The 26,740-nt window shown below is 35.8% G+C and overlaps 4 protein-coding genes across 15 annotated transcripts; 2 read left to right on the forward strand and 2 right to left on the reverse strand.

Moving 5' to 3' along the window:
* Positions 1-379: 379 nt before the first annotated feature.
* LOC120006584 lies at positions 380-5,989 on the reverse strand. 12 transcript variants are annotated; one of them, XM_038856662.1, is made up of 8 exons: positions 5,721-5,989; positions 4,794-4,903; positions 4,463-4,667; positions 3,266-3,546; positions 2,314-2,819; positions 1,454-1,529; positions 942-1,091; positions 380-782 (listed from the first exon to the last, which is right to left on the reverse strand). In XM_038856662.1, exons 5-8 carry the CDS (start codon positions 2,496-2,498, stop codon positions 675-677), a joined length of 519 nt encoding a protein of 172 aa, XP_038712590.1. In that variant the 5' UTR covers positions 2,499-2,819; positions 3,266-3,546; positions 4,463-4,667; positions 4,794-4,903; positions 5,721-5,989; the 3' UTR covers positions 380-674. The 12 variants fall into 12 exon arrangements, 10 of the variants coding, with proteins under 10 accessions (XP_038712590.1, XP_038712584.1, XP_038712587.1 ...); XR_005470047.1 differs by lacking the exon at positions 380-782 and having other exon boundaries at positions 789-1,091; positions 1,454-1,519; positions 5,721-5,988; XM_038856656.1 differs by lacking the exon at positions 380-782 and having other exon boundaries at positions 789-1,091; positions 4,799-4,903.
* A 1,903-nt stretch (positions 5,990-7,892) lies between these two features.
* LOC120006075 lies at positions 7,893-8,978 on the reverse strand. Its single transcript, XM_038855946.1, has one exon. The coding sequence runs from the start codon at positions 8,976-8,978 to the stop codon at positions 7,893-7,895; it is 1,086 nt and encodes a 361-aa protein (XP_038711874.1).
* A 4,166-nt stretch (positions 8,979-13,144) lies between these two features.
* On the forward strand, positions 13,145-14,919 carry LOC120005890 (CBL-interacting serine/threonine-protein kinase 5-like). The gene has a single exon (XM_038855773.1). It carries the CDS (start codon positions 13,412-13,414, stop codon positions 14,708-14,710), a length of 1,299 nt encoding a protein of 432 aa, XP_038711701.1. The 5' UTR covers positions 13,145-13,411; the 3' UTR covers positions 14,711-14,919.
* A 4,602-nt stretch (positions 14,920-19,521) lies between these two features.
* LOC120006076 (uncharacterized protein At1g05835-like) lies at positions 19,522-20,113 on the forward strand. Its single transcript, XM_038855947.1, has 3 exons — positions 19,522-19,579; positions 19,692-19,763; positions 19,809-20,113. The coding sequence occupies exons 1-3, from the start codon at positions 19,522-19,524 to the stop codon at positions 20,111-20,113; spliced, it is 435 nt and encodes a 144-aa protein (XP_038711875.1).
* The last annotated feature ends 6,627 nt before the right edge of the window (positions 20,114-26,740 follow it).

The raw sequence follows: 26,740 nt of genomic DNA on the forward strand, positions 1-26,740 counted from the left end.
CCAATAAAATTCAGCCTTAAACAATTAGAAAGGCCCAGCACCACTTTCGGAACACCTCCACCGAGATTTAATTGGTCCTTTTAAATTGCCAAGAAGCCCAAAGCCATCTAATCCAAGAAACCGAGGCCGTTGATACCCTAAACCCACTTATCCAAATTGGTACTAACCGTTGGGCAGTTGACCACGAGTCATCTAAACTGCACGAAAGGGTTGTCATAATGGACAAGAAGCCCATCCATACTCGGCCTCAAGAACCTGGAGTAATCAAATACAACTGACAAGCCTCGCGGACCAATACTGGGCGTCATTAAGCTTTTTCACACTTCTATGGATAAATAGATCAAACCCATCACTAACTCTTAAGAATAAAAACACTAAGTAAAACAGGAGAATGTTTTTTTTTATAGATATAACAGGAGAAAATTGGTACCGTTGAAGTTGAATATTTGGGCTGCCACCTCCAAGTCCTCTGAATGGTTCTACAGCATACCTTGGTGGTTTATAACAAACAAACCCAAAACGGGAGAAGAGGAGAAGAATACAAGATATATAATAAGCACGTTGTGCCAGCATCTGCCCAGGTATGGTTGTTGATTTTGCGTGTTGTGAGAGAGAGACGAAGCATATTTGAGAACTTCACATCATTAACTAAACAAGGGAGTTCAATTTTATACCTAAACGTCCAATGTAGAGACAGACGTAACCAACCTTGGCCGCATTAGCAAAACTAGGTAGAGTCTAGTCACCATTGATGGACGTTGACAGTTGCCTATTTTCATAATCTGTACAAGTAGGACAATCTTGGTCATCGCGTAGACCTACTATGACCCTTGTAGCTTGTAGCAAACCACAAGTTTCTGTGCATAAGGGAGAGGGAGAGAGAAGGAGAGCAGGAGGGAAAGAGAAGGAGAGGAAGAGAGGAGATAAGCTGGAAGACGTACTTGCGTCTGCTGAAGAGGAAAGAACAAAATCTCCAAGAGGGTAAAAACTGGCTGAATAAACAAGCCCTGAATGATCCTGAAATGGTGTATGACCTTTTCCCCATCATTAGCACTAAAAACGTTTCCACGTTGAGAATCATCATCTTCAGCCTGCAAAACAGTTCAAACAAGCAGCTCATAATACCAAAAAAAAACACTTAAATGCCTTATTGGGAAACGGAGGTGCAGCCTTAGTACAGTGGAATTTATTGGAACAACTAACTGCACTACTTGCCATTACAGTATGCTTTCAAAATCTCATAAGCAAATTCAAGATCCTTGAAAAGCACTTTTATGAGAAACAGATCCTCTTTACAAGTTGTATTTTGTTACTGTCATGGCCTTCTTCCATATGCACAGTTGCATAGTTTTCACCTTGACTTTTAACGTAACTTATATATAAGCACCTAACAAACTATCAGCCAAATTAACATTTGGCCCTACTCTCAACATTTAGGTGATTTAAATTTTACCTTCAATGTCATCCATGTAAGCTCTAAATACTCTCTCAGATGAATCAGAGGAAGGATCAGATACACCTGCAAAAGTCTGATCAGATCTATACAGCAATGCGGCTGCATGGATATAAGCTGAACTATTAACAAAACCACCACCAATTTGGCGAACAATTTCAGACAGTCTGAACCAAAAAACAACAAACTAACTAAACCACTTTTTATGTTTAACAGTATTTACGAATGGAACTGATCGCTACAATAAATAATGTTCTAGTTATCACGTAGAATAAGTAAATCATCCTACTCAAGGGACATGACCCTAACTTTCTAATGCAAGAAAGGGTATCTAAGGTGTTTCACTTGGGGAAAAATAAACGAGGAAAGATTACCGTGAAAATGAAAAGCAATCATAATCAACAATGGTCCGGATTGTTGAAAAGCAACTATGGTAGAGATATCCAGGAGATTATTGAGAAGCAAATATAGTCAAACTTATGTTCGTAATATTTTAACAGAACCCCCCTAAATCCCAACCAATCCCTTGTTTCAAAGCTTAGGGATCAATTGGTGTGGGAAAGAAGAAAACGAGCATAGATAAATCACATAGCGTGAATCTTTCGGCAAGAACTTCAATCTCACCTCCTGTCTTTCCTTAGTTTCTAAACCCCAGCAATATGGCAATCCAAAATTCAAGAGAATATCGCACCACCATAGCCTCCGAGAGAATAATTAACGTCACATATAAGAATGAAGGAGTCTTTCCTTAGTTTCTAAACCCCAGCAATATAGCATCCAAAATTCAAGAGAATATCGCACCACCGTAGCCTCCGAGAGAATAATTAACGTCACATATAAGAATGAAAGAGAAAGATTACCGTGAAAATGAGAGGATGCGCATGGAGAATTCGGGATCCGGGTGTAGATCGCGAGGGTTGTTGGTCGTGGCGGCGGTGCTGCTGTTGATTTTAAGGAGATACTCTTGGAAAGCGAGCTCCGCTTGCCTGAAGCCCTTGTTCTCCATATAAATCTCTACGAACTTAACGATAAGATCGTCGCTCATATCTCCTTCGCTCTGATTCGCAATTCCTCCACAAAGGGCAAACAAATGCTTCCGTCCGTTCTACTCTCTTTTTTACTGTATTTTCTTGCTTTGAAATCGGTGCGAGACTCTCGGGCCCATGCCCAATCTTACTGGGCTGATTAAGATTCAGGACCGGATTTGACCCATTTTATGGGCCCGCTATTCCATCCGAAATAATTGGACTCTTCTGGCCCAATATCTTCATAGGATTGTTCACAACTTCACGTGCTAATAACTATGAGACGACTTCCCGATTGCCCAAAACTCTCTTGGGTGAATCAGAAGAAAGATCTGATAGACCTGCAAAAGTCTGATTAGATCTAGATCTATATAGCAATGCGGCTGCATTAATACAAGCTGAACCATTAACAAAACCACCACCTATTTGGGGAACAATTTCAGACAGGCTGAACCAATCAACAACAAACTAACTAAACCACTTTTCATGTTTAACAGTATTAAAGAATGGAACTAATCGCTACAATAAATAATGTTCTAGTTATTAGGATAAATAAGTAAATTATCCTACTCAATGGGACATGACCTTAACTTTTTGACGCAAGAAAGAGCATCTAATGTGTTTAACTTGGGGGAAAATAAACAAGGAAAGAAAGAAAAGCATCTAAAGGGCTAACTTAATATTATATCCGAGAAACTCTGATGGGAAATTATTCTAGTTAAAGGAATGTAAAGCTCAACAGAACATTTATAGTTAAAGATATGACTTCAAAGCATCTTCTACTCACCCCAACATATTTATTTCTGATTAGCTACATCCGGGCTTTTCCAATAAGTGTAACAGCCTCGGCATCATCAGATATCAAACAGATCAGGAGAAATGCCAAGAAATTGAAGACAATGAATAGCACATCGCAGAAAGATACAACCCATTACAAAATGCACGCCAGGACATGTGAACATATAGGCAAGCAGTTCTACCTTGGAAATTGATATGCTCATTGATAATCCCAAGCATTGTTGTGGATTCTGACTTGTGCAGATATTGGAGCATAAGCTTAGAAGAGTGCTGGAGTCTGGACAGCTAATTAGCAGTCAGTTTTCAACTACTAACACAAAATGATAAACCTTAAGCAATAAATATAAACAATTAAAAAAATGTTTTAAAAAACACAAAGGGGAGTTTACTACAGATTCATCTAAATTTAACATTTTCAGCAGTCAGTACATAAGAAAGTTTTTCAATCTGGGCCACCATTAAGTCAATCCACTTCTTTTTTTTTTTTGAACATTAAAGAAAAATCACATTTAAAAAAAATATAACGAAATCAAGCATAATGATGAGCATGTATCCCACATAAAACATCAGATTGACACCAAGTAAGAAGATGAGGGGGAACGTACAATCTAGCTAACATGAAAACTACATGTTTTTGTAAGTATAGTATGTTAACCTAATAATGACTTTTGAACACATCTATGATCATCCCTATATGAGTTCCAGCACATACAGAACAGTTGTCGCAAAGCAAATTACAGAAGAAGATACAAATGATGCACTACATGAATTCGCAATCATAATTGCCCATACTCATGCATTCCAAAAGCAAATTCATATGCACACAACTACATAAATACCAGATTCTGCAGTATATACAAAAGAGCCCTGTTTCCATTCTAAAAATACCAACCAACCACCTACAAATGATTTAATAACAAAAAAAAAAAGCAATCGTGAGTCTGTGAGTGGAACCCCTTTTTTTCCTTTGATTGAGTTTTGAATGCCGACTCTTTACAAAGCATTACAAGCTTTCCATGCTACAGCATGGTAGAAATCATCTTAAAGGCATCGTAAACCATGGCGTAGGGTGATACAGGCAGCAAATAACCATGCAGCTAGTCCAAGCATTTTTATAACAAGAAATCAAGCCACAAATAACATGTTACTAACGATAATAATCTAACTGAAAAAACCAAGTAATTACCTGACACAGCTTTATGTTGACACTGCTTTGCCTAAGAGTGAGCAAACTCCATCTCCTGATTAAGAGTTTGACCACGAGATATCTGAACAGGCAGTCCCACATCTAATGAACAGGAGCGTATAACCTCAAGATGGGAGGGTAAAAGAACTGCTTCCAACTTCTGAAGATCTCATGAGTCCACGAAACCTACTGAAGAAGTTTCTACCTGAGGAATTGAGGATAGCAACCACGTTACTTTGACCAAGTCAGATATTATCCCACTAGTGGAAGTCTTTAGAAAGCAACAAAACATTACAATTTATAATGAAGAAAATGAACAACAGAGAGACACTCAACTATACTCTCTTGAAATGTGTCGTTTCGCCACCAGGTCCATAAAACAATGGACAAATATCGGATAAAACACACAAAGTAACTCGGGCTATCATCAATGTCACCAAGCTGGAAAAATATTTATCAAATATAACAAATGAAATATCCAATAAAAAATGGCGACTCAAAAACTAATTACATTGTATGTATAAGTCTAATGAATTTTGAGCCCATGATTTTAATTTCTCATAGCCATCGTCACTCTCTGATCTGAAAACAATAATTTCCGTTTTAATAGACGCCAAAGATAGCAATGTAGGGATGAGTTGTACAAAATAAAACATGTGAAGAAAAAGTCTTCTACGCCCAGCGTCTCCCACTCTTGTACATGTCCATCACATTAACACCACCATACCATTTCCAGGTTATTTAGCCCTCATTCAATCAATATAGGAGTATATATGGAAAATTAGGAGTATATACAGACTTAACTTAAGCGCAACTATTGAGTGAAGGGAGTATGCTCTCTTCACTTTTGTTCGTGACTTCAGTTGTAACTTTAGCAGAAAAATATCTGCATTCATGAATCATAATCAACAAGGTCGGGATTATTGAATAGCAACTATAGTAGAGATGTCCGGGGGATTATTGAGAAGCAACTCTAGTCAAACTTATGTTGGTAATATTTTAATAGAACAACATAAACCCTCACCAAACCACTCTTTCAAAGCTTAGGGGTCAATTGTTTAGGGAAAGAAAGAAAACGACCATAGATAAATCAAACGGCGCGAATCTTTCGTCAAGAAATTCAATCTCACATCCTGTCTTTCCTTAGTTTCTAAACCCTAGCAAGAACATGGCATCGAAAATTCAAGAGAATATCGCACCACCTTAGCCTCCGAGAGATTAATTAACGTCACAGATAAGAATGACAGACAAAGATTACCGTAAAAATGAGAGGATGAGCATGGATAATTCGGGATCCGAGTGAAGATCGCCAGAGTTGTCGGTGGTGGTGGCGGTGCGGCTGTTGCTTTTAAGGAGATCCTCTTGGAAAGCGAGCTCCGCTTGCCTGTAGCCCTTGTTCTCCACATAAATCTCTACGAACTTCACGATATGATCGTCGCCCATATCTTCTCGCTGATTCGCTATCCTCCACAAAGGGCAAGCAAATGCTTTCGTCCTTTCTACTATTTTTTTACTGTATTTCATAATTTCATTGCTTGCAAGTTACGATTGTCCATTAAAGCTAAGTCGGTGCAAGACTCTCGGGCCCATGCCCAATCTTTCTGGCCTGATCAAAATTTAGGACCGGATTTGAAAAAACTTTAGTGATATCCCGCTCTTCACTATACACACCCCGACTTTCATTGACTTTGTGTTTTTTTAGTACCCAGCTCATAACACCTCACCCTCATTGTCTTATAAAAACATAGCACTAACTCCTTCCTCTCAAAAGACAAAGCGAGAGAGTGATTTGTGGTCATCTTGTGATAGGGAGCTTAATGTTGCATTAAGCTTCGTATTTTCCCATCTCTGCTTTCCATTCTCTAATTTCTTGTTGCTGACCTGTGATAGTGATTGATCGCCAGCTTATCGATTAATGATAATTTGGATTTCGTACTCCCTACTTAATCAATTCCAGTCAGCATTGGATTTTGGCGTATTTTTGGCAGGGAAGAAGTTTTCTTCCTCCAACGTCACCTTCACTCTTGCCATACTCAGAGACGATCAATATATTGGTTTGTTTCATGTCTCGTAATCCGAACAGCCCAGTTCAGACCCAGATGGTAGTGGCAGTGTTTAAGAGTCCGCTTGGCGGGGAATACCATAGGAACCATAGAGTGGAAGGTAAACAACCTGCTGGGAGAAGATGCGTTTTTGTGCAGACAAAAACTGGTTGTGTCATGGGGATGGAGTTGGATGACAATGCTCATACTGTGCCCTAAATGTCCCCACGGATGAGAGCTCGTTGAATTTTTATGATATGGTGTTGAAGAATGATCTAAGTGCTATTCGGAATGAGTCTCATTTACTTTTAACGCGCAATTATATGCATAGGAGTTCCTCTACTCATTGTCTTCCATCTACTCGAAGGGATATCCAACAGAGAGATTGGATTGGCCTTGGAGGTGCATACTATTTCAGAAATACTAGAGGTGAGAGTGTTGCGATTGTGAAGCCGAGTGATCACTTTGCGAATGTGTCTCCAATTGTCCTGGTGAAGATCACTCACTCAATTTTCAACGTCAATGATGGCGTGAATGGGAACAAGCCTTTTTTGATGTATTTTAGAAGTGTCCATGTTTTTCCTATGTTTTTTGGTCTTGGGGTGCACTTCTAAAATGTCTTAGTTTTTTGGTACTTTGGATATATTTATAATGATTTAAATTTTTTTGAGTTGCGTTTAACAAAGAATTTGTTTAGTAAAGAGTGAGGTGTGACTAAAATTTTCTCCGGATTTGACTCATTTTATGGGCCTACTAGGCTACTATTACAACGGAAATTAATTGGACTCTTCTGGCCCAATATTTCATAAGATTCTTCAGATACGAATGAGTCGGAATGACCACTTTCCGATTGGACTTTCAATTAAAATATCCAGAGCCAATAAAAAGCCCAAATTTGTTTAAAAAAAGAGAATTTGCGGGAGCTATGTCTAAATTCTAGATCCCCAACAATGAGAATTTCCAAATATAGTTAACCACTTATCTAATGCCAGGAGTGTGGTCCCAACTCCCAAGAGGAGGTATTTGTCAAGTTTGATGGATTTGGGCTGATTGATAGAGCCCTCTATAGATTGGCGTGTTCAATTATTGCAATTATTTGGGACACCTGGCCTAATAAGGTTGACGCTAGCCCACGTGGGGACCACATTGTCTACCCTCCCTCTATTTCTTTTTTTTTTTTTTTTGAAAACCAGGATAAACTGCTCCTGGAGAACCATTCATAGCTTTTGTAAGGTGACCTTACACGCAGTGGACCAGATCCACTACACAGATCGGAGAACAAACTCCGAACTCCCCCCAAATAGAAAAACAACAATAATAACAACAAACTAGGACTGAAAGAAAAGAACAGACCCGAAGGCCTGCCCACCCAAGCAGCACACACAAACTCAAAACCCCTCTGAAGACTGAATAGAGGATTTTTCTGCAATAATAATGGGCAGCAACACCGAAGGGCCTTCCTCTATCCATGTAATTGGATTGTCGCAATTTAACGCCTCCTTAGCCAAACAATGGGCAGCACAATTTCCTTCTCTAGGCACAAACTGTACCTGGCAAGAAAACAATCTTTGTATCTTGGCCTTGATTTCTAAAACTACCCCACTCCAATCATGAAAGCAGTAGTCCTCATTGAGAATATCCTCCACTACAGCCAAAGAATCCCCTTCCAAAATAATATGACGGAACCCCAACTCCATAGCAAACTCAACAGCTAACAGAGCTGCTTCCGCCTCTGCTACAGTCGGATCCAAGGCAATAGGCCGGGAAGAACACTTAGCCGCCATTAAGACGCCCAAATGATCGCGAATAACCACCCGGAAACCCGATTTTTGCACAGCAACATTTATCCCTGCATCCCAGTTAACTTTGATTATTCCTTCTGGAGGAGGCAACCACACTTGCCCCTGCAGAGAAGAAGGGAAAGAGAGAAGGACTCTCCGAGGAATAACCAGAGACTTTACCGCACTAGGGGCAACCGAATTAATTGCATACGACGCTAAGTACTTCGAGGGCTGGAATTTCTGTTCAAAGATAAAAGAATTGCGCCGACTCCAAATCAATCGAAATGTAGTAGCTAAAATAGCCAAATCTGAACTTGATAACCTGTCTACAGCAGCCAACCATAATTGCTCAAAATCCAGAAATCTCAATCTCATTTTCTGGATGCTTTGGACACTATTACTGAAGACCTGCGATGAAAACTCACAAATCCACATAATATGTAACACTGATTCCTCCTCTTTCCCACAAATAGGACACCGCACATCCACTAGGATTCGGCGCTTGGAAAGATTTAGATATACTGGGATAACATTTTTTAAAACCCTCCAAATAAACACTTTGGTTGACGCATGAGCCTGAAGAGCCCAAACCGACCTCCAAAGGGAAACCTCCCGCTCCCTTTCCGAGCTTTCAGCCTCAGATTGGAGCCCAAGCTCCCGAGCTTTATGGTACCCACTTCTCACCGAATACATCCCCTTCTTTGTACCCTCCCAATACAGAATATCCGTATTATTTGTTATCTTAAACTATTTCTTATTAATTTATCTACTAATTATGAGAATAATTTTATTGGTTCCAGTTCTTGCCAAGTCCGAAGAGAACAACTGCCAAAGGGAACCTTCACAATGGCCCCACTTTTCAACCAGACAAAGGCTAATGGTCGTTGGGCCCACAACTAACTATGAGGTCTTTAGTTGAGATTGCGAAAGCTGGGCTCCACTAGATCAAGACAATTGAATTGTGCCAACCATTACGGTAAACGTGTTACGTGTGTGGCCTGATTTCCAAGTATAGGGTCAAAGTCATCATATTGAGTGGTGAAAGATGGCACCTGAGCGTGAGGTGGCTACTCATCAATGGCTTCGTTTTTGCCTGGTGGGGCCTGGAAAAATGATATGTAATCCTCGACTCTTATGTTGCCAAATCATCACAAACATTGCGACACAAAAAAAAATATATATATATATATATATTTCTAAGACATGGACTACTCATCTTTAAACATTTGATATGGACTAAATTTGGGTAAGACTTGCGCACAACATTCAGTTCTCGACTAGATTTTAAGTCTGAAACTCAATATATTATATTTAAAACTAGAGAACCAATTATCATAAAAAATTATTAATTCCAACTAATGTTTAAGCCCACTCCACTGATATTTTGCATCCGTTGAGTTGTAATAGGTCCCTTACTTAACAAATTAACAATCATATGTTTATTAATCACAAAAGAAATATTATTAAAATCATACCGCCAATAGAAGAACACAGATAAATACGTACAAAAGGTATAGTTCGCTTCGAAAGGAAACCAAAAATCAAAACAAATGAAAGTAGCATTTGATTCCTCTTTACTTTTTTGAGCAATGTTGGTTGAGTTAAAGTAAGTGTGTGGTGTTAAATTATATCAATAATGGCTATAGTTTAGAGGACTTATGGGACCCAAAACTTATAATTATGCTTGGTGTAGCGTGGTTAGTGGTCGATTAAAGACCAAAATCTAGGTGAAAGACGTGAGGTGTTCCTCAAATCAATATATTGATATTTGTTAAGAAACTAGTATTGTTTATTGTTAGTGAATACATTTGGTTATTCTTTATTTCATTGGCTCGATATAGTTACATATATCGATCATATATATACAATAATAATATCTCAAATTACCATTCAAAAAGAATAACAAAAAGTCTCTCTTAAAAAAGATGACACAAAAATAATATGCAAAAGCAGGTCCAATCAAAATTGAGTTGTTTATGGGTCTGGTTTTCAAGAATTCAAAGATTCGAAAAACAATTTGCTGAACAAGTTATTATTGAAAAAAGTATAAAAAAAAATAAGGGAAAAAAGAAGGACAAGTGACTTATATACTATGATCTATTTTTTAACAAAAAAAAAAAGGGAATTAGGAAGTGCGATGCATGCACCAATAAGTCACTGAATATTGAATACTATTCAAATTTGGTGGCATTTGAATATTTAAACATAAAATATGTTATGATTAAATTATGGTATTGTACGATATAATACTTGATTTTATGATTTTTTATATATGATCGAGCTTACTTAATTAGTATTACTTTTCTATAATTCAAATGATGATGTCATCCATGGGTTTTTCGATTGGTTTCATGTCCGTACGCGTTATTAATCAAACATTATTCATGTTACAAACACCACCTTCTCTTTTTCTTTTTTAAAATTTCATAAGCAAACACCACTTAATAATAATCTAGTTGGTAAATATCTCCAGGGTCAAACTGTATGAACTCAATAGGTTATGAGTTCAATTTTCACTGTGAACAATATTCACGCATTGCCGCATTGGGCTTTCTTTACATGTGAGCCATAACCGCCCGAGTTCATGGCCGCATTGGATGTCGAAAGTTTATGCACATATATATTGATGTCCAAATGTTAACTTGTATGGTATCATTTTTTATTTAAAAAAATTATTTTATGTGATAGCTTAATTGGTAAATCTCTCGAGGGTCAAATTATATGAACTCGAGAGATTTTGAGTTCGATTCCCACAATGAACAATATCCTTATAGCCACACATTAGATTTTCTATGCATGTGAGCCTAACCGCCCGAGTTTATGCTCATATTGAATGTCCAAAGTTTATGCCTATATTTATGTCCAAATGTTAACTTGTATGGTATCATTTTTTATTACAAAAATAATTTCATGTGATGATATATATACTCCATTCTACAACAGGACATCATTTAATTTGCATGACATAGGGAAAACAAATGTAGAAATAACGAAAATTGTCATATTGTGTTGCAAAATTATATATTTGTTTCCGCATTAAATTCGTATAGTTGTAAGCAATTTTCTATGAAAATGTCCTGAAAATTGAAAAACATACATGAAAATGACATGTAACCCATAAGTTTGGTAGTCCATGGGAGCCCAACAGGTTTATTCACTCTTTTATCCCATAATTTATTGTCCAAAATTTATTGTTTTAATATAAATTCTATTGTTTTTTAAAATACAACTTATAATTCATTGTTTTAGTTCTGAATTCGTTGTTTTTGAAAATTCCATTAAAAAAAATGGAATTAAGAAATTCCATTGAAAAAAAATAATGGAATTAAGATTTACCTGATAAAACTCATCGAGAATATATTTTGTTATAACAAGTTTTATGCGTTGATTTTGAATATGTAATTTTTTTAAAAATATAACATGTATAATGAGAGTTAAAACATCTTAAAATTTCATTTAAAATGCTTGGGCTCCCATGAGTTTTCACCATATGAATTAGTTAGCATTACTTGAAACATGTAAGAGTGTACACCACAAAACCAAGTTCAAAAATCTAAATTCGGACTTCCATTGCAATTTACGAATCATTCTTCTTTGAAAATGTCAAAACGCTTTTTTTGACCTAAAGCATTACTTGGACCTTACACCTCTCAAAATTACTACCACTTTATTCTATTGATTAGTCATATGGTCAAGTGGCCAATGATGCAAACCAATTGTATTAATTAGTTTGGCCACTTTTAATTCTCTTAGGAGTTATTATTGTTATGTTATTAACTGTTTTGTTTTTTAATTAATAAGAATTATAGTCAAATCATGATTTTTAATTTTATTATTAGTATTTTTCGTAATTCATGTCTATCAGAATTTTACACTTTTAGAATCTATTGTGTTATAGCCGTATACAGCCAAAAAAAAAAATTGATGATGAATTTATATAATTTTTAGGTCTTATGGATTTTAAGTTATGTTCTCTTAACTAATCAATCATTATATTCGCACAACCATCAATAATGTACTTGGATTCTTATTATTGTACATGTATCATGTATGATCTATGATCTATCTTTACGTAAATGGAACTGTTGCTTGCATATATGTCCTACCCATCCACCATTTTTTGTCCCACGTATTCAACTACTTGCCACGTATTTTTATAGGTCGGCAACTAATGCTGAAATATATATAATATAATATAAAAAAAAATATCAATCAACTTTAACCACAATTAATCAAACAAAGATAAATTAAGACTCGGGACTGATCATGTCAAAAGGAATACGATTATACGAATTGATCTAATGTTCTTCGGAGTTCATATTCATTCTCGATCAACTCTTCCCAATCCCAACAAATTATTGAAAAAACTTCATAATTTGCCATATATCATACTCCAATAAAAATAAAAATAAAAAACATATTAAGATTTGTCTTGTTGGCAAACCCCTTTATGTCATAGCCAAGACTCCAATTTTGCTTTTAAAACATAAATTTAAATGTAACAATAAATTGGAAAATAATGAAATACATTCAATTAATATATCATGCGAAGGAGATTGTGACCTAAATGTTTCCATATACCAATTCACATGCCCTACCCATCAATCCATTGTAAGGAGCGGCCAAAGCGGCAAGCCATGTGAATTTCCAAACAAAAATATAAGATATTATATTTAAGTCACAGAAATACTCCAATAAAAGGCATAATAAAAATTAAAAGAAGGGAAAAAAAATAAATAAAGATCAGCTATTTTAATTAATATATTCAAAACTGTCTTCCCTTTCATTTGGACTCTTTATATATAAAATAAATAAATTCTAACACTCTTTATAAACAAACTTCGTTGATATTTCCCTCTCTCACTCTCTGTGTGCTTTCTTCTTTCCTGCGGCTCTCTCTCTCTCATATCTAGAAAACCAGGTGCTCCAATGGCTACAAGACAGCATCATCAACGCATCCTTTCAACTATCAATCGAAACACACGCAATAACTAATATCAAAGCACCCTTTTCATGGCCTCCTTCAACATCAGCATATCATCTATCCTCACCTGGATTCCCTCAAAACAGAGCATTAAACAAACCCATTAATTTCTCGGGACCTATTTGAGCTCAAAAGTTAAATCATGGAGGAGCGACAAGTTCTGTTTGGGAAATACGAGATGGGTCGGTTCTTGGGTAAGGGAACGTTTGCAAAAGTGTACTACGGGAAGCAAGTAGTGACAGGGGAGAGCGTGGCAATCAAGGTAATCCGCAAGGACATGGTGAAGAAAGAAGGAATGATGGAGCAGATCCAGCGAGAAATTTCAGTGATGAGACTGGTTCGACACCCGAACGTGGTGGAGCTCAAAGAAGTCATGGCGACAAAGACTAAAATCTTCTTCGTTATGGAGTACGTCAAAGGCGGAGAACTCTTCGCCAAGGTCGCGAAGGGTAAGTTGAATGAGGACCAAGCGAGGAAGTATTTTCAGCAATTAATCAGCGCCATCGATTTCTGTCACAGCAGAGGAGTCTCACACCGGGACTTGAAACCGGAGAATCTGCTGTTAGACGAGAACGAAGATCTCAAGATCTCCGATTTCGGCTTAACGGCCCTGCCTGAGCAGCTCCTGAACGACGGACTTTTACACACCCAGTGCGGGACTCCAGCGTATGTTGCGCCGGAGGTTCTGAGGAAGAAAGGCTACGACGGATCTAAGGCCGACATCTGGTCCTGCGGTGTAATCTTATACGTACTCCTCGCTGGGTTCTTGCCATTCCAGGACGAGAACGTCATGAACATGTACAGGAAGGTATTCAAGGCAGATTTCGAGTTCCCGCCGTGGTTTTCAACGGATTCACGGCGATTAATTTCAAAAATCCTCGTCTCCGATCCGGAAAGGAGAATCTCGATCCCAGCGATCATGAGAGTCCCGTGGTTTCGAAAAGGTTTCACAAGGCCCATCGCGTTCTCCATCCAAGATCCCGGATCCGAAAAAACTGAAGACCAGACTGAACCTGCTGAAAATACGAAAATGCCTTCTTCCCCGAAGTTCTTCAATGCGTTCGAATTCATCTCCTCCATGTCGTCGGGGTTCGATTTGTCCAGTCTGTTCGAGAACAAGAGGAGAGTGGGTTCCATCTTCACTTCGAAGTGTTCGGCGTTGACGATCCTGGGGAAGCTTGAAGGGGTTGCCAAGGCGATGAATTTCAAGGTAGCGAAAGTGAAGGATTTCAAAGTGAGGCTTCAAGGGCCGTCGGAGGGGAGAAAGGGGAAATTGGCGTTGACGGCGGAGGTTTTCGAGGTGGCGCCGAACGTGGCGGTGGTGGAATTGTCAAAGTCAGCAGGGGACACTTTGGAGTATGCGAAGTTTTGCGGGGAGGATGTACGGCCGGCGCTGAAAGACATCGTTTGGATATGGCAAGGTGACAACATTTGCAACTGACAAGGTTGTGAAAAATAAAAAAATCATAGCAACCCAAATGGCCAAATCCTAACCTCAATTAGGATTTTTTGTTTTATAAAATGTTTTCACTCGTTTTTAATTTTTAATTTTGCTTTGGGAAGAGAGATTATAGTGTGTGATATATTGTACATTAACTCTGAGTAGTGTAAATATTTTGGATTAAATGTGACAAATAGCATGTTATCATATTTGGTTGTTGTGACACCAGGGATGAATCATTCCACTAAATTACTCAAACTGGATTTCATCGTTTAATAACTTGAGGAGGTAGTTTGAACTTTGAAGAGAGTGAGGCTGGACAATAAAAAAATTTCAAAAAACATTCATGCAGGCAAAAATTAGGGCCGATAGATAATTGAAATAATCATCGATAATTGATCGGTACGGTTCCACTAGTACTAGCCAAAACCACAAGTATCTGGTTATTTTTTCCCTACGATTGATAGTTGTAGCGAGTCAAGCGCTGTGCTAAGTTGGGATTCAAGCAAATAAAAAGATGCCACCAAAGAATTGGTGACATTTTTCTTATTCTGATGAGCTTGGTAAGAGATTTAGCATATTTGACTTGATAGGCCTAAGAAAAAAACCACCTTTTTGTCATTTTCTGGGAGTTGCAAAGAAAGAATCTCTGAGAAGCCTGAAATAGCAGCTATGATTTCACTTTCATATTTTGTACATTTTAGTTTATCCTTGCTATCCACACCAGCCCAAACAAAGCGGAATGGGTTTAATTTGAAAATGACATGAACTTCCTGTTGCTTACCTGAAAAATAAACTGACACCAAGGCCAAACAAAAGAAGTATATAAATATAGATTGTTCATCAGAATCAGAATAAATATAGATTGATCATGAAATTCTTTCAGCGAAAATAACGGGTTGGGGGCCAAAATTCTTTTAGCCATAATCGACTACTTATTCTCCTTAAAATTATGTTAAATTATGGTTTAAAATATGTTAAGGTATTTTGGATGCTAATAATATTAGATGATAGTAATTTTAAAAAAAAAAACACAAAAACCTTAAATCATAAACTCTAAATAGTAAATCCTAACTTCTAAATACTAATGTGCTATTTGAGGGGGGAAAATCATGATTTAACAAGGTTTTTTAAGGGGGAATTATAACAAATTTCTAGCAAAAAGAATTGTAGCGTCACCCTCAAAATTAACAAACACAATTAATTGTTTATTATAAAAGAGGCACGTAAGCCTTTGTATTTAATGCATAATTATAAGAGCCCTACGTGGTTAGTTTCCAATCAATCAAACAATCCTAAAAACCCAGTAAACCTCTCTTAATTAATTAACTTAATTAATCCCATTAACCACAATTTCAACTCCTCACACGAGTAAGCAACCTCCAGTTCATCATAAACTGATGACTCATCAGTTTTCTAATTGATCTACCTTCTAAAACAGAGCTGTGGACTATAAGCACCAAACCAAAGTCATTTTCACTCGAACGATTAACGAATAATGAACTCCAACGATCCCATAAACAAATTTGAAATTTGCTTTATGCAAACTTTTTAAACAACAAATAGTCTAAGGATAGAATTTTGGGTTCCAATTGACTCCACGTCCAGTCTAAATTTTTATATCCACACCTTTTTTTTTTAATCTCTGTATGTCTTTGATGGCTAATGAAGATGACCCAATTACAGGTTTTGGGGTAATATCTTCCTTAATGATTGAGTTTTATTTATCTCTTATGGGTAGCGTCAATGTTTGCTTTGACTTGTGAGGTAGTTGGAGATTACACGCATTGAATACTTAAAAATATTTTGATTTTGATGTGGTGGATAAAGATGAGGAATGCTTTACTTTAAAAGGGTGTGTTTGGGAGAGGGAAAACCAAGGGAGTTTTGACTTTTGAGTGTAAACTTATGTGGTGAGCTTTTGGGCCATTCCAGTAAAACTAGTTGGGCTTGATTGTTGTTGTGGTTGTGATGGGCTCTAAAAAGGGCAGCAAAAATACAGCCTGCTTTATAGTATGCGCTTAGGCCCACCAGCAAAATTAAGCTCAAAACATCAAACAATGGATTTACATATATATATATACTAGTCCGAACCCCCGCGCATCGCGCGGGTTTTTTTTTTATTTTTTTATATTGGAATTGATATTTTTTTTAGATGTAATTATTGATCAATTATTATTTTTTTAGAGTTTATGCATCTCTACTTTTATATTTCACCTTATACATTTTATTTTTTGCTCCATATTTCGTTTAATATATTTTTCTGAACCATTTCAATTGCGGCTTTCTTGTTCAGTGCATAGTACATCAACCGAAATTTTCTTGCGATCTGTTTTTGTGCTGCCGCACACAGCTTCACATGCTCGGAGCAGTAGGAGAACCTAAAATTTGCAATATCAATCCACTATTAAAAATCCAACCAATTAACAACGAAACTTAGAAGAGCACCAAAGAAAAAGAATTTTCAGTGAAAAATTTACACAGGTTATGTTCTTTCTGTTTTTGTCTTATTAATGCGGCATTTGAGAAACTTTTTTTTCCAATCCCCTGTGAAAGTTTGGTCATATTGGTTTCACGGCCTGAGTTACATCGAAGCTTTGAATGCACTGGTGTGTTCAAAATTAGAGCATCCGAATTCAATATTCCCAAAACTAACCTACAATTTTCATTAAACAACATATATCAACAGCTAATTCACTCCCACAACTCAGCCTCAAAAGAGTATCCATACAAACATTTGGACACCATGCTCAGCAAATGTCAAACTTAGCACAGAAAAGCTATGCCATTTGTACTTCTTTATCATTTGGACACCATTCAACTATTGAACCATAACCTTGAAACTGCAGAAACATGTATTGCTTTAGGAATATCCAGTAAACTAAAGCGTATCAGAGAAAATTTATTGTAATCACGATGCGAATACCTGGTAGTTGGAAAAATTGAGTTCATGTTGCATAAATTGCAGCGAAAAATATTTTCAAGCTTTGTAAGGATAAGCTTCTTCTTACAAATCTCGCCTGTAAAGTTAAAACATCGATGTCTATTTTGAATGACTGTGATGGTAGCACGACCATTGACAACAATATAATTGTCCACTTGCTTTTCCGACATCTGTTATTAAGCCAAGCAACAACAAAAATTAGAAAAGCACAATTGCAAATCCCCATTGACCAACCAATCACAATGACATTAGCAAATTCCAAACAAAATATAAGAGCCTTCAAATCGGAGAAAATATTCTTCAATCTTTAAATAACTTGGTACAGTTAACCAAACATTAGATTTCTTATTTCCTCCGAGAGATTGCAAGAACAAAGTATCTTGATCAATAAATGAGATAAATCATTCTATAATAGTTCGTAGAGATAAGAAACGCAAGGAGAGACATATCAGGCATTTTTCATTGCAGTATGATTTCACAATCAAATAAAATCAATAACTTTTGCAAAGATTTAGGGAAAATAACGCTTGTTTACCAGGATAAAATTATCATAGTAAGTATGACGTGAGAATAGACAACCAAATTTCTTCCATGAGATTCATACAGAACCAGTGTCGGGTGGTCTATCATCAGTTGGGGGTGGGAAAGCCCTAAAGCAAGAAAAGAATACCATTATTGGGATGCAGATTCAAAATTATTATAATTACCTAGCGTTCTCTACAACCCTGGCAGCTATCTTCTTCAATTTCGCGTCCACAAACGGCTAAACCTCCGCAGCTCATAATGCTCAACAAGACAAAACATCAATTTCCGCTTTTAAGGAGAGGCGATGAGACCTGAGGGTTTGAGGCTGACTATTGGGCTGCCGTGCATTTGGCTTCAGAAAGATTTGGTTGGGTATTAGAGGAAGAGAGAGTGGATGAATCTAACATTGAAGAGTTGAACCGTTATAACAAAAGAAAAATGATGCGAGGAATTGAAGAGTTGAACCGTTGTAACGAAAGAGAATTGATGATGGGATCGTCGGGAGGCGTATGGTTATTTTTCTTCTTGCCTTTTTTTTCCCTTGGAATTCAGCTTCGAGATATCTGAGTGCTTGAAATAGAGATAAGTACTTGGGAGGAGTCCACGTGGGCATCAACTCAAAGGGATAGCAGTATAGGTGTCAAAATATTAACAACAATTGTTAGAGTCTTTGCTTTATATATAAGTATAGATAGATATAGATATAGGTTTTAAATGTGTTTTATTTTAAATTTAAATGTACTAATCAAGCATGTTAAACGTGAGTACCTGGTTTCGATTATTACGGGGGGCCTTAAGTAACAATGAGAAAAAAGAGAGGAAAAAAATAATAATAATCGATACAAAACCTAAGTCAATTAAGTAGTTTTTTATGTTTAAACTCATTAATTTTGACCACCTTAAAAGCACAAATTACATGCTTTGTCACCATGGGGCCTTATCCCAAAAAAAGAAAAAGGAAAAAAAACAAAACTTGTCATAATCGATATAAAACCTAATTCAAGTAATTTTTAAGGTATAAACTCATTAATATCATTACCTCAAAAGCATGGATTACATTATTTGTCAACAGGGTGCCTTATCCACAAAAAAAGGAAAAAACTTGTAATAATCGATACAAATTTTTTTAATATTTCAACTCATTAATTCCACTACCATAAAAACATAACGATATTTTTTGTATTGGTAGATTTAAATCCGATTTGCAAATATTATTATTTATTGCATATTCTTTAATGCAGCCCACTATATATAGAACGAGTAAGATATCATTTGTATCATTGAAAAGAGAGAGTAAAAACACTGATCAGTAGAGATTGATAGAGAAAATTACTCCTCTCAAATGGCTTCAACCCTCAAATTCGTCTGCGCACTATTCCTCCTCTGCCTTATTGAGAAAGGTAAGAATCAATATATATGTGTGTGTGTGTTGATCACATGTGAATTTGCGGTAATGATAAGGATTCCAACAGCTAGTATCACAGCTATTGAATTGTAAATAAATGATTTCAGATGCATCATGTGAGACAAATGACGTCGCGAATTCACTTGATCTTGTGCGTCCAAGGATATTTGTTATTTTCAGTGAATTATTGACCAGTTTTTTGTAATAAAACTCCGAAATTGCAGGATACTGTCAATGCAAGCCAGGACAATTTACAATTGCTCAAGCGAAGACAGGAGGCTATGTGTCAGGCAAACCAGAGTATAGTGTGACAATCAGCAACAAATGTCCATGCACACAACTGGATTTGACTCTGTCCTGCCATGGATTCCAGAGTGCAAAACTCGTTTCAGAATTGACAAAGACAGGGTCTACGTGTCTTGTTAACAATGGCCAACCCATATATCCTCAATCTACATTCACTTTTACATATTCTTGGGATGCCGCTTTCCCATTTAAGCCCCTTTCCTCGGCCGTGGCTTGTTCTTAATTAGGAGAGTGTTCTTGTAATAATCTACTTGGCATTAAATTGTGCCAAATAACTGAATGAGATTATTTTTTTTCGATGCTCTATATGGTTTGAAATTATATATTTGCTGCACTGAATTAAGCTGGTTTGCCTTTCCTGTTGGGTTGGACCTTTTCTGTCTGTTTCGCCATAAAAAACTCATAAATTATACTGGAAAATCTTTTTTTCTTATGGAACTCCCTATACCTTAGCCTTAGCTTCCCCTCTATTATGCTGCAGTAACTTACTGTTTCAAACTTCTATCGAGGAAGAGTTAAAAGCAGTTGCGGATGCAGAATTTATCTTAGGGAGACAAAGTTTATAGGGGGTTAAGGGTAGTGGGAGCAGCGCAACCATTTTTTTTTTTTTTTTGTTATTTATTAATTATGTATTTAAAAAGATGGAAAAAGACAATAAAAATTATAAAATAATGATAATTGATAATTGAAAAATGATTCGAGATTTTTAGCAATTGACAGCTTGGTTCACCACCTCTTGCTTATCACTGATAACTAGAGAAACAAAAATGTGATGGACTTGTGAGAAAAGAGAGACAATCGTTTGCCTTGTTTTAGCGTTTATAAGCTTGTTAGGATTTCGTTTGTATTAAAAATAAATGAGTTTATTTTGGAATTTGGGTATTTAGTAGTATATTTGATAAAAAAATTATTTTAAAATTTAAGCGTGGGTTTGAGTCCAGGCCAAGAGTAAATCCGCCCCTATGGAGATCAAAAGCCCAAAATCAATCGAACACTAACTCGCTGCTTCGAAAGAGAAAAGTCCGTTGTCAGCCATGGCATTGATTACTCGAGAAAGTGGAGTCCTTTTGATTCGTGAAGATCAAAGACAACCGACTACAACCTCTACTAGTGAAGCCGGCCATCTCTCCTTGGTGGGCTCTTAAACTGATTGGACCTGAGTTAAGTTTGTTTAGGCTGGGCCTTGTTTTATTACCCTATTCAGTATTTGCTTTCCTTTTTGTGTTGGGCCTAGCATTTTAAATGGACCTGCACCTCTGTACAATAGTTAGTTGATTATGCCTTAGGGTACAAAAAGATGACCTTCATTTTTCATTCAATTAATTAGGACAGAAGCAAGAGCCCATTACCAAGTCACTCTTCGTGGGCAAGGTAATGAACCGAAGGGTCCAGCACCTGAATTCATTTAAGTGCTTGGATCAAACTTAGGAGCTAAGCAAATTCGTAATCCCGTAAATCTAGCTTGATTTCCCATTTAGTCATCGTTCAGTTGGATAGGCCATTGGCTATGGCCCATTCTGAAAGGATATTTTTGTTAGGTTGTACGAATTGAATTACTAATTGATTTTGGGTGAGTAGTGGAGGCCCATATGAGGAGAGTTGGTGTCATTGAAGGAATTGTCCAGTGAAGCACACGTAACATAAACGAGATTAACACTCCGCACGTTTTAAAAACATAAAGAAAACTCTTTTTTTTTTTTTTTGTTGAGTAGAAAAAAAAATTGACACATGTTGTCTTTATCATGTTTACATTACATTGAAGATAATGAGCGAACATAAACATAGTACAAGGCTAGCTAATATATTATATATGCATGGTGACGTTGAGTGTGTGCGTCATGTCATACATCACAAGAGTTGGTGTGGAATATTGTGGTAAAGTCCTTAGTCCTCCACATGCAATGCAAGTAGTATGTACATTTTAATCAAATGAAAACAATGACCACTATGTGGGAATGGGACCTTCATGTGTGATCAGTGGTGGAAACACTCAACACAAAAGTCCTCCTAAATTAGTGTCTGTTTGCCATGGTCAGAAAAGAACTCAAAAAAGTAGTCCTTGATTTTTCTAGAAAGCTTGTTGTATGCGTGGGAGTTGGGTTGAAAGTTCAGTAATTTTCTACACCACCATCAAATCTGTACAATAATATGGGATCCATTGGGTGTACGTGGGGTAGGTTGTGTTTATGTACAAGACTGTACTAGCTTCTAGATATCTAGTTTGACGTACACATGAGTTATGCTATAGTTGCGCGATTTCACATTGGACAAATACAACATGTAAACACTAAAACATGTCGACTGGTTTTCCGACTCGAGGTAGACATATATAGCTTGCTAACAACATTTATAATTAGGAGAATGTTAGAGACCCCCAAAAATTTAACCCCAAAAGTTCTTCAAATCTGTGTGACATTAAAATAACCATTGATTAAAAACACATATATATGGTTCACTTCACATCTAACCCTTCATAATAAATGAGGGACTTTTAGGGATCATGTTTTGAGAGTCTCAAGCATTATCCTTATAATTATATCCCAACGAACGAAATGACAAATTTATTCCAGGAAATGAAAGTTGACTATAAATTAATGGTGGAACATGGAACATTCACACACACACATATATATAGTCATGTATTGAGTACTATTATTAATTGATGATGCAAATATGGGTTCGTCATCCACGCTTACGTCACGTGTCAATGTCTAAATGGTTGCTATTTAGTGAAATCATAAAGAAAGACTTGATATTTGATAAAAATAAAAAAATTTTAAAGATCAAAAAAATGACTATGGAAAAATAAATTAAAAAGAATGACTTCATTCTTGTCGTCAATGCATATTTTCTTTTTTTATAAGTTATACTGTATTATTTATAACATTTGTATTAATCTGAAAGTGAACTTTGGGACTTTACAGTAGCTAGTTCAACTCCTAAGGAATATACTACCAAAAAATCATTTATAATATATATATATATATATATATATATATATATATATATATATATATATATAATTCAATTATATATTTTGGTTTAAATTATTAATTTCCATCTATATAACTTGATTCATGGATAGATACATGCTAGGATTCATCAGAAATTTAGTATCGGGTCAGATTATGTGTAGAGGTGAAGTCTGTTGTTGGTTTTTAGAGTTTTTTGGAGTTACCATTTGAATGGGCGTTTAGCTGCCCGGACGCTCGCCTATGCGAAACGGCATAGGAGTCTTACTAGGCAGCCTTTCTCAGGGAAAAGCTTTAAGTTTCAAGACTTGCTATTTATTATAAATAGTATATTTGTTTGCTAGGATTGTAACCTAAGTTATATTATTTGTTTCTTTGGGTTTGAGAGGCGGTTGATAATGATCAAATGGTGATAACTTTGTGGTGTATCTCTCGGGTATAATAGGGATCAAGGTGTGAGAGAGAAATTAATTGTGTAGTTGTAACAATTTGTTACATAGTGAATTTTCTTTTGATTATCGTTTGACAATGTCACGGTTTTTACTTCAAGTCTTGGGTGGAAGGACTAGGCAGTTAATAATTCATTATCAAGCCTGGCATCCGTTTATCCACCAAAATTTTTTAAAAAAATTATAAAAAATAAAATATTTTAATATCCAAATGGGCTACTCCTATTTGCTCCATTAAATATTGTCCAACATTAATATGATCAATAGGTCAAGGTCTTGGGCAAATTCAAGGGGACTAATTAATAGATCTAATTAATATGATCAATAGGTCATTACTTATTCATCCAAAAACTAAAACAAAGTAAAAACACACCTGCATTTCGTTAAATGATAATTCCAAATAATTAATTAATATAATATGTATTTCTCAGTGCTATTTTAAATAAATAAATAAATATATATAACATGTATTTAGTTCAAAGGTCATAATCCTGCCTTGTAAAGGTGGAGCCATAAGAGAAGAAAATTTGCATGGTTAAGGATGTAACCATCCGTCTCTCCGCATTAATAATATTTTGTCTGCTTTGGATAAGTTCATATTGGCCCGCATAGCTTTATCTTCTTAGCCCAGTACCAGCTCATACTAGTTTTAACCCAGGTTAAACGCTTGTAATTACTTGTTTAAAAATTTGGCCTATTATTTATGTAATTCACATATTTCCTTGAGCGATATGGGATAATAGATTTACCCCCACTCGATAGCTCACCCAATATTACAAGGGACGGAGCTACGTAGGTACTAAGGGGACATGTGTTCCCCTTGGATTTTGATGAAAAGTTTACCATATATAAGTTTACCAACATTGCTGATTGGTCTAGCGGTTGTTAACTTGTTAGTTCAGTATGTCAGCCAAGTTATACTCTCACAAGCAGCATGCCTTTATCAATAAAAGTTGTTACTTATTCAATTTATTTATTTAAAATACTAAATCTAATTGTCTTTATTTATTTCATTTTAATTTCAGTTTTCTGTACGTAGCATTTTATTCATGTCGTATGCTTCATGAACCGAAAATTATTGGCCACAAATTCAGTTAGGAAAAACAAAGCTAATTATAGTTAAATTGTAACTACTTAATCTACTAATTACTATTTCATGGTCAGTCATAAAACTAATGATTATAAAGATATCTTTATTTTTCTTGTTATTTGTCAATTTTTAGTAATATAAAATAATATATATAATTTAATTAAAATGATTATAGTTTTACAGACCAATTTATATTTATTGGACTGAATATTAATATACGACATATAAATAATCTAAAATTTTTCCCCATAAATATTCCATGTCTTTTTAATGTCCAATTCGATTTTTAAATTGGGACAAAATCAAATCAACGGTACATAAATATTTTATGTATTTTTTAACATCCAATTTGGTTTTTATCTAAGATAAAAAAAAAATTATCATTGGACCCGTAAATCCAATCAAAACACATTTGTGATTTAATAATAAATAAATTGTAGGGACAATAAAAGCCTCTAGAGCGGGTCGTCTGTAGTTTTAGAGTGTGTTTGGATTGAGGGATTTGGAGGGAAGGGAAGGGAGGGAAGAGAAGGGAAGAGAATGGCTCATGTTTGGATAGATAAAAAAAGAAAGGAAATAAAAATAGTTTAATTTATTATTTTATCCTTATTTTTTATGTTTAAGTGTTATGTTCAAGGGGTAAAATAGGTTTTAAACTTGTAAATAACTTAATTAGTAATCTCTTCCCTCCAAATGACTCCATTTTGGGAGGAAAGAATTTTGACACAAATTTAATGAAATCTTCCTTCCAAATCCCTCGCCTCAATTTTTTATAAACTATCCAAACAAGGGAATTGGAAGGAAACTCCCCTCCCCTCCCTTCCCTTCCAAATCCCTCAATCCAAACACACTTTTAGACTACAGAGCCTGAATATTTGACTGAAACAAAACAATACGAGGCAGAAGAGTTCATTGCTTTGTCACATTTTTCTTTGTGAAAGAAAGTGGTGGTCCATCACGTCATGACCGTGACCTTATTGTTTCAAATTAGTAAGACTAGTTTTCTTCTCTTTTGCCATCCAAAATTGGAAAGGTGGAGTGTGTTTGGAAATGGTTTTGGTTTTTTGCTTTCAAAAACTGATTTTAAGATTAGATTTTGAAAACAATTTTAAGAAATAATGATGAAAACAAAATTCATTTGGTAGAGGATTTTGCACGGAGAAAGAGGAAAGATGAAAGAGAAAACAGAAAAGAATTTTACAAAACTTCAAATAACAATTTTGGTTTTTTAGTTTTTAAAAACCAAAAACAGTTTTCAATTTTACAAAACAGTTTCTAAAAACACCCAACCAAACGAACTTTCAATCCCATTTGAATTTTCAAAAACAGAAAACAGTTTTCAAAACTGTAACCAAACAGGCCCTTAGTTATTGATAGACGATAGTGTTGACTGTAGGCGTTTATCAATAGTTCAATACAATACAATCAGACTGAGTAATTTCGATCAATTTGATTCGAATTTAGAGCGAGCCCGAAAGTTTTATATATGGGCCCAACGCTTCAGAAATGTCTAATAAATTTGGGCTAAGTGGACCGCACCTAACATGGCCTGATCAATTAAAGATACTTCAAGGGCCCAATAAGAGCACTATTGAAATTGACTGGTTGGCCCACTATTGACTAAGAAGTAAAATCCGAGGTAGGTTAAGGTTAATTTCCTAACTAGGTCAAATGTGGAGTGATATTATTATAAGATAAGATGTCTCAGACTTGATTAGTCCAAAATAAAATAAAAAAAAAAAAGAAAGAAAAAGACTCAGTTTGATCAGCCGCCATTGAAACCAGTGCAGTGACCCCTAAAATCCAAATACACACAGGCGTCTAGGAGGAATATTATTTGATTCAGTTTTCATGCTTTATTAGTCCTGCATCCCACCCCCACGTTTTTAGACTCGTTGAATATTTTCCACCAAAGAAGAAGAGAAGGAAGAAATATATATTGTTATTGTTCAAATGGTTTCCAATTTCAAAATACCTGAATCTAATCCGACCCATTCTTCACGTCCATATTATCGATATATAGATCCCATCTACAAACGCAGGACTAGTCTTTTACAATGGTTAATGTTATTTGATATATATATATATATATATATGTTTTGTTTTTTTTTTTAACTTAGAATGTTTAATAATTGATTGGCTTCGCCCCTGTTTACAGTCATAGATTGACAAACGACAAATACAGTAAATATGCTAAATAAATGCTCATGTGTTAAATTAATGATGACTTGGGGTGATTTTTCTAGTCGTCTTATTATAAACATATGCATAAGCAATACCATTGTATCAATGTCGTCTTCAACACTCATAATAAAACTGCGAGCTCTTTTATTATAATT

This window comes from Tripterygium wilfordii, chromosome 9 (assembly GCF_013401445.1).
Source record: "Tripterygium wilfordii isolate XIE 37 chromosome 9, ASM1340144v1, whole genome shotgun sequence".
Taxonomy (NCBI): domain Eukaryota; kingdom Viridiplantae; phylum Streptophyta; class Magnoliopsida; order Celastrales; family Celastraceae; genus Tripterygium; species Tripterygium wilfordii.